The sequence below is a fragment of the Schistocerca gregaria genome, chromosome 8, assembly GCF_023897955.1.
Source record: "Schistocerca gregaria isolate iqSchGreg1 chromosome 8, iqSchGreg1.2, whole genome shotgun sequence".
NCBI lineage: Eukaryota > Metazoa > Arthropoda > Insecta > Orthoptera > Acrididae > Schistocerca > Schistocerca gregaria.
This window is the reverse complement of record NC_064927.1, coordinates 310,687,084-310,700,444: the sequence shown is the minus strand read 5'-3', so window position 1 is coordinate 310,700,444 and position 13,361 is coordinate 310,687,084. Positions and strand designations below refer to the sequence as shown.

Here is a 13,361-nt window from a genome sequence, read left to right as displayed (position 1 = left end):
CTTGCAACTCAAACGAACTTTTAGCCCGACGCATAGCATACAGTTCATCTGTTGCTATAATCATGGGAACTATTAGATGTTATCTAACAGTTGTTAAAAAAATCTTCACGAAAAATGAAATTTTGATACAAAATCTTCTGCCATGCATTTGTATTTACTGATGATGTGTATATTACATAAAATTTTAGAGTGTTTGTCCAAAAAAATCTACATTGGACATAATGGAAGCATTTGCGTTATCATATGCATACTTTGTTTCTAGATACCACTGTGAAGTTTGGGCCTGTCCAACAGCTTATCAGCATGACTTTTCTACCGTCAATGTGTCTCTTGCTATTTATTTACGTTTGTTAAAGTCGTTTCCTTTTTTCGTCTCCCCTACCAGTTACTTTTGCTTTCCCTTTTCTGTCGTTCTCCGGTAATCTGACAAGTACATTTTAATTACACTACTGGGAATGAAAATGGCTACACCACGAAGATGACGTGCTACAGACGCGAAATTTAACCGACAGGAAGAAGATGCTGTGATATGTAAATGATAAGCTTTTCAGAGCATTCACACAAGGTTGGCGCCGGTGGCGACATCTACAAAGTGCTGACATGAGGAAAGTTTCCAACCGATTTCTCATACACAAACAGCAGTCGACCGACGTTGCCTGGTGAAACGTTGTCGTGATGCCACGTGTAAGGAGGAGAAATGCGTACCATTGCGTTTCCGACTTTGATAAAGGTCGGTTTGTAGCCTATCGCGATTGCGGTTTATCGTATCGCGACATTGCTGCTCGCGTTGGTCGAGATCCAATGACTGTTAGCAGAATATGGAATAGGTGGGTTCCGGAGGGTAATATAGACCACCTTGCTGGATCCTAACGGCCTTGTGTCACTAGCAGTCGAGATGACAGGCATCTTATCCACATGGCTGTAACGGATCGTGCAACCACGTCTCGATCCCTGAGTCCTCAGATGGGGACGTTTGCAAGACAACAACCATCTGCACGAACAGTTCGACGACGTTTGCAGCAGCATGGACTATCAGCTCGGAGACCATGGATGCGGTTACCCTTGACGCTGCATCACGGACAGGAGCGCCTGGGTGCACGAATGGCAAAACGTCATTTTTTCGGATGAATCCAGGTTCTGTACAGCATCATGATGGTCGCATCCGTGTTTGGCGACATCGCGGTGAACGCACATTGGAAGCGTGTATTCGTCATCGCCATACTGGCGTACCACCCGGCGTGATGGTATGGGGTGCCATTGGTTACACGTATCGGTAACCTCTTCTTCGCATTCACGGCACTTTGAACAGTGGACGTTACATTTCAGATGTGTTACAACCCGTGGCTCTACCCTTCATTCGATCCCTGCGAAACCCTATATTTCAATAGCATAATGCATGACCGCATGTTGCGGGTCCTGTACGGGCCTTTCTGGATACAGAGAATGTTCGACTGCTGCCCTGGACAGCACATTCTCTCACCAATTGAAAACGTCTGGTCAATGGTAGTCGAGCAACTGGCTCGACACAATACGCCAGTCACTACTCTTGATGAAATGTGGTATCCTGTTGAAGCTCCATGGGCAGCTGTACCTGTATACGCCATCCAAGCTCTGTTTGACTCAATGCCCAGGCGTATCAAGGCCGTTATTACGGCCAGAGGTAGATGTTCTGGGTACTGATTTCTCAGGATCTATGCACCCAAATTTCGTGAAAACGTAATGACATTTCAGTTGTAGTAAAATATATTTGTCCAGTGAATACCCGTTTATCATCTGCATTTCTTCTTGGTATAGCAATTTTAATGGTCAGTAGTGTAAAATTACGGACGTATAAAATAGCACCTTACACATATTAAAAAAAGAAAGAAGACATGTGTTTTCTGTTTCTAACTGAATTGTTGACTTTCAGATCTAGACTTCTGTTCCCTCAAACTAGTCAGCAAATGAAAAACATTCTCATTCGTCTGCTTTATAATTAAAGTAGAACGGCTGTTTCATTACATATCATTTTGCGGTTGTTCTTATTTAGTATCCCTATATAGGTTATCGCCGGATGCCATTCACGGCGTCATGAAAGACATCACATCACAGCAACTTTAAAGCGATACTGTCTTGTCTGTCTCATATCAGACTGCATATTAGTCTGTTCCGTTAGTTAAGAATATTTACAAGATCATCGATCTAATTTCCGAATGTAACAGCTGTCATAGCTACGAGCATTGTCGGGGTAGAGATGGAGCACGCTTCTTTTTACCACAAAGCGTTAATGTAGCAGTAGCCGTCCTGAAGCGTTTTGCTTTTATTCCACGTCTATTAGATTGAGCGTTCGATTAGAAGCCCGACAGGCGTTCAGCTCCGACAATTGAGTACCAGCTGAGTCACCCACTCGATACGTTGCACTCTTTGCATACTTCGGAAGAAAAACAGGTCACTGCTCCTGCACACGGAGCTCTGCGAATAAGAAGGCGGAATGGTTGGGAGATGGAGGGTCGTCGAACTATTATTTACTTGCTTAGTAGGTGGAACAGTCGTGGCACTTGCTTGATGAGCGATTTGAACCATTCCAAATTACCTTCAGAATGGATAATGTCAAGAGAATACGAAATCCCAACTAGCTGCAAATTCTCATACTATCGTCAGTTTTAGCCCTTCCAAAGCAAGTGGTATGTGAGAGACTTTCGAAAGGCTTGGAGAGGTGGGGGACACAGAAGACAAGAACAAAGAAATGCTGAAGTTCAACGTCTTGCCTACGTCAACGTCGTTACAGACCAAGTGAGCAAAGAAATGAAAAAAAAATGCCACTGTTGTATTTAAGAAAGCAAGCACGTATTCGCCGAAGGTGACGTAGAGAAATCGCAGAAAACGTAGACCAGGATTAATGAGGAGCAGGGATTTGAACCCTGGTCTTATAAGATAAGAATTTACTCTCTCTGTCAGGATAAGTTAGATAAGATCCACATTTACAAAAGTATTCCAGCAATGTTGGCAAACAGACCTCCTGAGGTGATCCTGCACCAAATGTCTTTTCATCCAAAAGTGGAGTAAAGTATTAACTTCTTTCCTATGGTAATTTGACTGATCTACGATTCGTAATTCATAAAGATTCTAAACAAAAGATGCAAAAGATATAAAGGGCTATTCATAAGCATCTCCAGGGTTTCAGAAATGCCTAAACAAAAACCCCAATACGTATTTAAAATAGACGCATATCAGTGACTAAACTATCTCTGCAAGCTTTCAACTCACATTAGGCTACTGGTGCCCATTATGAACACCGTTTGAGACCTTTGGAAACATGTATAAGTGCGTGCAATAGAGTATTTGACTGTTTTCTGGAAATCGTCTTAAATGATTAATTGTGTCATTTTATGCTCATAACACTCTTTTTCCAGTCGTGAATTTCAGTAAATTTGAGTCATGTGATACCTGCGACCTGGCTGGCTAGGACGCTGTTCCTATTGTTGTAAAGCTCGTAAAGTGGTGATATCTTGTTTTGCAATTTATGTTACGTAAAATGGATTACAGTCCCACGTTGCACAAATACATTTATAAAAACTCTAGAAAAGTAGTTTTTCAGTGATCAAATGAACTAGAAAGTGAGTAAAATGTTGTTTCAACTCGCTCGTTGGAATACAAATGAGATATTAGTCACTACGTGTGTTTATTTCTCTGAGTAATTTTGATGTAAGTAAACACTACATGCGAACAGGTTATCGCTTATAGCATAACAGCATAACAGGTAGCGTGCTGGATTGATCTGAGAAAGGTTTTTTTCTTTTCATTCCTGTTCTCTTTGCTGAATAACTACTGTCTCCTTGACTTTACTTCGTTGTAAATACAGTTACGTAATAGCTTTAAATTTTATATCATATTACAATTTAATATCTACTTTCATTGTTTAGTTTCATTTTAGACCTGATCAATTTCAGTTGGTGCACAAGGTTTGTTTTAAGAAGCAGTGTCTCATGCCTGATGTAGCTGCTACTCTCAAGAATCTGAGAAAATATTCAACAACTGCGGACCACATTACGCTTCCCAAACAAGTCGTTGAAGACAGTAATTTGCCACTTCCAACTGTCTCTAATGAGCCTGTTGCAAAGTTGACAAAGGGAGAACTCGAACGTTGCTTGAAATCTACGAGGAAATATAATAAGACCAGTACATTAACATAAACGAAAGTTGGTTCTGCTTAAGCACTTTTAAATCTTTGCAGTGAAGAATGCAGTAGAACAACAGATACTTTAAGGTTCTGCTGCGCCAAATGCATATTTTATAGCTTACGCACCAAGCACGGTAGATTTCAAGACTTGACGCACAAGTGAGGAATCACTAAAAGTGCCAAGTTTAAATGCGGACACCCAGCGACGAACAATACGTCACATAGTCACAGAATGTTCTCTACGGAAATATGCTGTAACTCTCTCCAGCATGCATGAGACCCCTGAGGATGCAGTCTCCTGTATGAAAACTTAAGATATCCACCTATAACCAACTGCCGACAAATACTTAAAGAACTTTCTTATTTATTACAGTCATAAACTTAGAATATGTGTTCTATTTACAAACATCACTATTTTTTCTTTTATTTGTAATTCATCCAAGTGTTTTCGGAATTTATTCTATTCACGTGGAAAACATTGTGTTATTGTCTTAATCCAAGACTGTTCTAATCAGGAATGAATACAATTTATTTTATTTGAACTACATGTACATCGTATAACCGATAATACTATTTCTGGAAATCTAAATAATTTATCCTTGATTTCATATGAAATAAATAGAAAAAATTAATTACCTGGACGAACAGAAAAAGCGAAATGTGTAAATCTGTTGAAAGCAAACACAATGATGCCCTGCAGTTCCCCACGAGTGTTATCAAGCTGCCTGAAAATTTGAAAATTGAGAAAATAAGTAGCCTACATGGAAAACAACAGTTCTGGCAACAGCCACAGCAGCTAACAACCACAATTATCTTCTGAAAGAAAAAGTTTCCATTTAGTTTCACTGTGTGCGATTTCACAAGTTGCCATGGGAAACCTTTTCAGCATGGCCTGAGCAAATAATCCAGTCAAATTCCTTACACATTCAAGAAAATTCTGCGATTAATGCTGTATCACAGTACTTCCGTTGAAGCCACCACGGAATGGAGCTTTTCACCTTTCTTATTTCCAGAATATAAAAAAAAAAAGAGTTGTTGAAGAACGAAGAGGCCGTAAACACATCAACTTTCGGCCTTAAAAAATTAATTTCCGTCGTTTTACTTAGAAAAACGGCCTAGATGCACAATTCTTATTTATGTGTGACCGGTTTCAGTCCAGAGACGGGCCATCTTCAGACCGTACTCCAAGGCTGCTGTGGGGAGACGGATGCACGGAACAGGAACTGCAGAAGTCTTGCGATGTTGTCAACACCTGCTGAAGACTTAATATTTCAACAGGTCTTGCTCCATCGATCCGTCTCAACCCATCAACTTTAATGTACGGGCTGAAGATGGCTCTCCTTTGGACCAATAAATCAGATTTGTGCGATGTAGACTATTTTTCTAAGTGCCGTTGTGAAACCGATCACTGTTTTCCCATAGTGTTTTCGAAAATACTCTTTCCATTTTTATTTAAAAGACGTAAATTCATTTTCCATTACAAAATAATTAAACTGTTTGCTGAAAGAGTACGTAAAAACACTAGTTACTTCCGTTGACACTCCTGTAACAGACGTACAGCTTCGTCTTACTCCTGGTCTGTGACGTGACCGGTGCTTCAGTCAATAACAGAACGTTTTAGATGATATTTAATGATATTTAAGCTTTAAATACATGAAAAATGGATATTTTTTGAGAATATTGACTGAACATGCTATTTGAATATTATAATCATTCAGAAAAACAACAGTCCGGAGAATAGCTTATTCGCTGAAGTCGCTGGCAAGTATTGCGGAGGAATCCGCAACAGCGAACTGTTCATTGAATTGCGTATCTGCAGGCACGAACTAATTTGATGCAACAGTTGTAGTGTTCCGACTTTATGTAGTAATAAACTATTGTTCCAGACACAGATTTTGCGGTTGGATGTGTAAGTGCAGGATTGCCTTTACAGCACGAAAAGTCGGTAATTTGGTGAGAGAAGGTGCAGTGAGGGCAACGGTGCAGGAAAGAAAACTCCTTATTATTTTGCTGTCAGTCGTCGCCTTTAGTAAAGCGCAATGTTGATGAAGAGATTTTTAATAACTCCAAAACCTTCACTAATTTCACTGTAGATTAAATCTTTTTTTTTTACTTGATGACACAAAAACATCCACATCAACAGCGTCTTTCGAAAAAAATCTTGAAAACGTTTCCGTATACTTCGTCAGTTATAAAAATCTTAAACCTTCCTCAGTGGTTAATTAAAATTTAAATTCAAGTCACGCTAATACTGCCCTTTACAAAAAGTAATAACACCACAACTAAAGTTCAACGCACCTATTTGTTGTAAACATGACATGCGGTATCTTAATACGTACATACATCAGTGCGTTGGTTGATTTTTTTCTCTGTGGCTAACGGTCTTCCCGCAACACTTCACATAATTTACTACCTACTGTTTTCTATACGGCCATAGCTGCGCCACCAAGTTACTCAACTCCTGTCAGAATAGACTAACTGTTTTACGTACACACATTTACACTTCAACACCTGGCATGCTTCCCAGGGGAAAGTAAGCAGCAATGGCTGGCTCTTGGCATATGTTCTTGCAGGTACTGGATCTTCTTTCTGTTTATTTATTTTTATCATTTCAAACACCGACCTACAGAATTTTTTCATTTGCAAAAAGGAAGTTCTGACCGAAAATTTTATTTCATGAAATAAGTGCTTTCGCGAATTCTGTGGACAATGCGTGCGATTTTCGGAGTCGTGGCGACGCCTGGCTAGCAGTGACTTGCGGCCAGTACACGTGGTTCGCTTCTCTCTCACACTGTGCAGCACATTGCCCTCGTTGTCCAATCACATGAAACAGAAAAAGTGACATCCTTTTGTCTAGGAACTAAGAAAAACAACGCATATGCAATTAACGGAATAGAATCCAGACAAAGAAACAGAATCGCCTATGCAGTCAGTCGGCTACCCTGTAACCTTGTGAAGCATAAATCTGGGACACTACACAGTACGAAGCAAATGATTTGTCTACATGTTGTGACACACCTGCCACCTAGTGCATCTACATCATGCAGCGTATTACATGTCGAAATTTGGAGAGATGCTATATCCATTGACATGTGTCATTTTTGTGAAAGTCTTGCAGTTTTTGCACAGTTGTCTACTGGACCCCGGAGTTACTTATGAACAATGCTGTACAGTTAGAAATGTGTTAAAGTTCCCATGCTCCGACTACCACTGACCTCTGTACACCAATAAGCCTGTGTGCCGTAGTGTCGGGCGCTATAGGTCAGGAATCTCGTTGACTGGAGCACAATTGTCTACAGCGGTGGTTCCCAACAGGTGGTCCGCGGACGCCCAGGGGTCCGCGAGCCGTGCCAGAGGGGTCCTCAAGATGCTATTAGAACAAGAAATATATTAAATATACACTCCTGGAAACGGAAAAAAGAACACATTGACACCGGTGTGTCAGACCCACCATACTTGCTCCGGACACTGCGAGAGGGCTGTACAAGCAATGATCACACGCACGGCACAGCGGACACACCAGGAACCGCGATGTTGGCCGTCGAATGGCGCTAGCTGCGGAGCATTTGTGCACCGCCGCCGTCAGTGTCAGCCAGTTTGCCGTGGCATACGGAGCTCCATCGCAGTCTTTAACACTGGTAGCATGCCGCGACAGCGTGGACGTGAACCGTATGTGCATTTGACGGACTTTGAGCGAGGGCGTATAGTGGGCATGCGGGAGGCCGGGTGGACGTACCGCCGAATTGCTCAACACGTGGGGCGTGAGGTCTCCACAGTACATCGACGTTGTCGCCAGTGGTCGGCGGAAGGTGCACGTGCCCGTCGACCTGGGACCGGACCGCAGCGTCACACGGATGCACGCCTAGACCGTAGGATCCTACGCATTGCCGTAGGGGACCGCACCGTCACTTCTCAGCAAATTAGGGTCACTGTTGCTCCTGGGGTATCGGCGAGCACCATTCGCAACCGTCTCCACGAAGCTGGCCTACGGTCCCGCACACCGTTAGGCCGTCTTCCGCTCACGCCCCAACATCGTGCAGCCCGCCTCCAGTTGTGTCGCGACAGGCGTGAATGGAGGGACGAATGGAGACGTGTCGTCTTCAGCGATGAGAGTCGCTTCTGCCTTGGTGCCAATGATGGTCGTATGCGTGTTTGGCGCCGTGCAGGTGAGCGCCACAATCAGGACTGCATACGACCGAGGCACACAGGGCCAACACCCGGCATCATGGTGTGGGGAGCGATCTCCTACACTGGCCGTACACCTCTGGTGATCGTCGAGGGGACACTGAATAGTGCACGGTACATCCAAACTGTCATCGAACCCATCGTTCTACCATTCCTAGACCGGCAAGGTAACTTGCTGTTCCAACAGGACAATGCACGTCCGCATGTATCCCGTGCCACCCAACGTGCTCTAGAAGGTGTAAGCCAACTACCCTGGCCAGCAAGATCTCCGGATCTGTCCCCCATTGAGCATGTTTGGGACTGGATGAAGCGTCGTCTCACGCGGTCTGCACGTCCAACACGAACGCTGGTCCAACTGAGGCGCCAGGTGGAAATGGCATGGCAAGCCGCTCCACAGGACTACATCCAGCATCTCTACGATCGTCTCCATGGGAGAATAGCAGCCTGCATTGCTGCGAAAGGTGGATATACACTGTACTAGTGCCGACATTGTGCATGCTCTGTTGCCTGTGTCTATGTGCATGTGGTTCTGTCAGTGTGATCATGTGATGTATCTGACCCCAGGAATGTGTCAATAAAGTTTCCCCTTCCTGGGACAATGAATTCACGGTGTTCTTATTTCAATTTCCAGGAGTGTATTTCGTATGATAACAGATTTCTTGTTTTGAGCGCTTCCTGCAAGAGCAGTTTTAAGCTCAATATTTTTTTAATAATGAATATGTCAATGTTTTTTTCTAAGTACCAAAAATAGAAAACGTATTCAAAGACTCTTAATTTTGCTTTTTAGGTACTTGACACTTGACAAGGTAGCAATCATGCTCGATGAGGGGGTCCTCGAGAAAGTTTTGTTGGGAACCCCTGGTCTACAGTGATGGACTCTGCTTCGAACTGAGCTCCGGTGAACAACGAAGACGTGTCTGGAGACGCCTCGGACAGCGGTGGGATACCTACCTGACTATTGCTCGTCATAGGGCCCAACTAACAGGGTGATATTCTTTAGTGCCGTTTCAGCTCATAGCAGGACCTGGTTTGGCGACGGCATTCTACGCCCCATTTGTCCTACATGGCGAGCTATTCTGGGCCTACATTTCTGCAAGATAGTGCCCGCTCGGACACGGCGAGTGCTTCTTCTTGCCAAAACGTACCTTTGCCAGCAAGGTTGCAGGATCTCTCCCCAGTTGAGAACGCTTGGAGCATAACGGCCAACGCCCGCCAGTCATCTAGTGGTTTTGGTGATCTAACTCGCCCATTGGGCAGAATTTGGCACAGCCCTCATGAAGACACCCACCAATTCTGTCACTGAATGCCAAGCCAAATAACTGCTTGCATAAGGGCCAGAGGTGGACGTATGTGTTAATGACTTACTCAGTTTGTGAAACTGCATAAATCATCCAATTTCTTTCTAAAAGTGTAATGATTTGTTTGTCTGATGTACAGCACATACACCAATTTACGTGCCATTCGAATAATTCCTTGTTGGTGCGTCTTTTTTCTATTGTTTATTATTATTATTCAACGCCCTCCCCTCTCAAGAAGGCCGACTGAAGTGGCCGAGCGGTTCTAGGCGCTACAATCTGGTACAGCGTGACCGCTACGGTCGCAGGCTCGAATTCTGCGTCGGGCACGGATGTGTGTGATGTCCTTAGGTTAGTTAGGTTTAAGTAGTTCTAAGTTGTAGGCGAGTGAGGACCTCAGAAGTTAAGTCCCATAGTGCTCAGAGCCATTTGAACCTCTCAAGAAGTGATCACTGGCTGAGCGTCCGCAAACATAGGAAATGCGGCGTTTTCTTGCGCCGACCCTGTGGTGCCTCCCTTCTGACTGGCACGGTTTGCGTTGCGTGTTGCAGACGAGGACTGGAACGACCAGCCGAGCGAGGACTCGCTGCTGGTGGCGGGCGGCTGGGACCTGTCGCTGCCGCGCGCGCGCCGCCACGCCGCCACCTCGGCCAGCACCCCGACCAGCGGCCACAGCCACGGGCACGGCCACGCGCACGCCCACCACGACCCGCCGGCCAGCCTGCACTACGGCCAGCCGCAGCCGCAGCCGCCAGCCGCCTCCTCGCCGCCGCGCAGGGCGCGACAGCGGTCGCCGTCCCCTGGGCCGCTCTCTCCCAGGGACAGGTTCAAGGTAGGCCAGCCAGCTTTCCTTCCCCAGCCACGTCTCCGAGGCCTCGCCTCAGGGGTCACAGTAGTCATCTTTTAACCCCTTCGCTGCTACAGAGATTGGTTGGTTCGAGTTAAGGGGTGTAGGACGTCAAACGGGCCGACTTGGAGCAGGAGAGGCACCACAGGACATTTCAATTTCCAGTGTCTATACTTTTACAAGTAAATTGGTAGGGCACTTGCCCACGAAGGGTGGTGGTGGTGGTGGTGGTGGTGGTTAGTCTTTAACGTCCCGTCGACAACGAGGTCGTTAGAGACGGAGCGCAAGCTCGGGTTAGGGAAGGATTGGGAAGGAAATCGGCCGTGCCCTTTCAAAGGAACCATCCCGGCATTTGCCTGAAACGATTTAGGGAAATCACGGAAAACCTAAATCAGGATGGCTGGAGACGGGAGTGAACCGTCGTCCTCCCGAATGCGAGTCCAGTGTGGTAACCACTGCCCACGAAGGGAAAAGGTCCCGAGTTCGAGTCTTGGTCCGGCACACATTTTTAATCTGCCAGGAAGTTTCATATCAACGCACACTACGCTGCAGAGTGAACATCTCATGTACTCTTTGTGATGCAATCAAGTCTGAGACATAATGAGATTTTCACTCTGCAGTGGAGTGTGCGCTGATATGAAACTTCCTGGCAGATCAAAACTGTGTGCCCGACCGAGACTCGAACTCGGGACCTTTGCCTTTCGCGGGCAAGTGCTCTACCACCTGAGCTACCGAAAGGCGATGGTCCCGAGTTCGAGTCTCGGTCCGCCATACAATTTTAATCTGCCAGGAAGTTTCGTATCAGCGCACACTACGCTGCAGAGTGAACATCTCGTTCTGGAAACATCCCCTAGGCTGTGGCTAAGCCATGTCTCCGCAGTATCCTTTCTTTCAGGAGTGCTAGTTCTGCAAGGTTCGCAGGAGAGCTTCTGTACAGTTTGGAAGCTAGGAGACGAGGTACTGGCAGAAGTAAAGCTGTGAGGACGGGGCGTGAGTCGTGCTCCGGTAGCTCTGTTGGTAGAGCACTTGCCCGCGAAAGGCAAAGGTCCCGAGTTCGAGTCTCGGTCCGGCACGCAGTTTTAATCTGCCAGGAAGTTTCAAATTCATAAAACTTTGTCAGCATGACCAGGAAGGATTCAGAATTCATACTCATAGCAGCAGAAGTTCTCAAACACAACGAAGTAATTTTTTTTACGTGTGAAATTTCATCATTTTTTTTCTCTTACTAATGGCAGCATTTGTTGCCGTAGGTACAATTTTCTTCATAAGTAAGAGAGATTCTTCGATGAATTTTGTGCAGCGTACAAACCGTAGTTAAAGGCGTATGAAACGCTATAATTTTCCAAATCTGTTAAAACCTGTGGTAAAAATTGAGGTAATTAAATATAGAACTTGTACTTTTCCTAAACATGAAGTTTAAAATATAACAGTTCATTCGTTTTTTCATAAATTAAATAAATTCTAGAGTTTCATACACCTGTGAGAATGGTATGTATGCTGTGCCAAATTCATCGAAGAATCTCTCTAACTTATGAAGAAAAGTGTACCTATAGCAGCAAATGCAGCCATTAGTAAGTGAAAAAACGATGAAATTTCGCACGTAAAAAAAATATTTTGTTATGTTTTCGAACTTCCACTGCAATGGGTGTGAATCCTGAATCCTTCCTGGTGCTGCTGACAAAGTTTTATGAATTTATTTCTACATTGGAAATTAAAATGTCCTGAGATACCTCTCCTGCTCCAAGTGGCCCGTTTGACGTTCTACCCTCCTTAAAGGGACCAGACTGCGATGTCATCAGTCTCTTCACACTATAACCATCGAAACAGGAATAAATTTCAGACGGAGTCCTGTTAAGCCCAATTGTAACCAAGTTACAGTAAGACAGAGAGAAAAGTAAGGAGAAGTAAGAGAGGAGTGATAGGGAGTAAGGTGGGTGAGCCACTCTGCCCAGAATGCACCTGTAGGTCCCCCAGAGACAGTATGCGCTGGGAGACACACTCTGCGACTGACCAGCACTACCTCACCTTCCGTTACCTCAAGAAAACGAGCAGCACAGACAAGATGCTAAAATTTTAGGAAACACAAAACATTAAAAATGAATAGTATAAATCAATAACAGAAAAGAAAAAGGTGGGGCCGGCCGCTGGTAGCCAAGCGGTTCTAGGTGCTTCAGTCTGGAACCGCGCGACCGCTACGGTCGCAGGTTCGAATCCTGCCTCGGCATGGATGTGTGTGATGTCCTTAAGTTAGTTAGGTTTAAGTAGTTCTAAGTTCTAGGGGACTGATGACCTGAGATGTTAAGTCCCATAGTGCTCAGAGCCATTTGAACTATAAAAAGGTGGGAATCTTAGGAGCCAGTTCGGACCACCAAGCAAAGGCCACAGTGGGTACCTTGGGCCAGAGCAAGCGAGGGGTGCTCCACCATCCCCTTAGGCAGTCAGTGAGGCCAAAGTTCCCCACCTCACAGAGACGAATAGAAACCAACTTTGTGTGTGAAACATAAAACCAGGTCGGCTGCTTTGGCGTCGTCTTCTACAACCAGAGTTTATATATCCAGAAGGTTAAGATATCACCGCAAAACAACCGAATTTGAGCAGTCTAGTAGGACGTGCACCTCCATCAGGCTGGCACCACATCAGCCGTAGCGTGGGTTATCACGTCGGAGAATGTGGCCATTGGTCAGCCAATATGTAGGCGACAAAGGGCAGTAGCTTCCCTGCAAGACATCATGAAGCGAAGACAACCACATGGTTGCGGCCTCTTTTATTGCCCTCAATTTGTTTGATGAGTCTAGGGCAGAACTATCTGAGTTCCAGACATCCAACAATTGATTGTCCAGGGATCCAAACAAAGATGACCAACTGTCCAGCTTGA

At 44.9% G+C, this 13,361-nt stretch overlaps 1 protein-coding gene across 1 annotated transcript in view; it reads left to right on the top strand.

Moving 5' to 3' along the window:
- The window catches only part of LOC126284230 (trithorax group protein osa), a 447,090-nt gene that overhangs the window by 373,718 nt on the left and 60,011 nt on the right, over nt 1-13,361 (top strand). Inside the window, exon 5 of the mRNA XM_049983008.1 lies at nt 10,191-10,471. Within this exon, the coding sequence (XP_049838965.1) occupies nt 10,191-10,471 (281 nt within the window). The remainder of the gene's footprint in view (nt 1-10,190; nt 10,472-13,361) is intronic.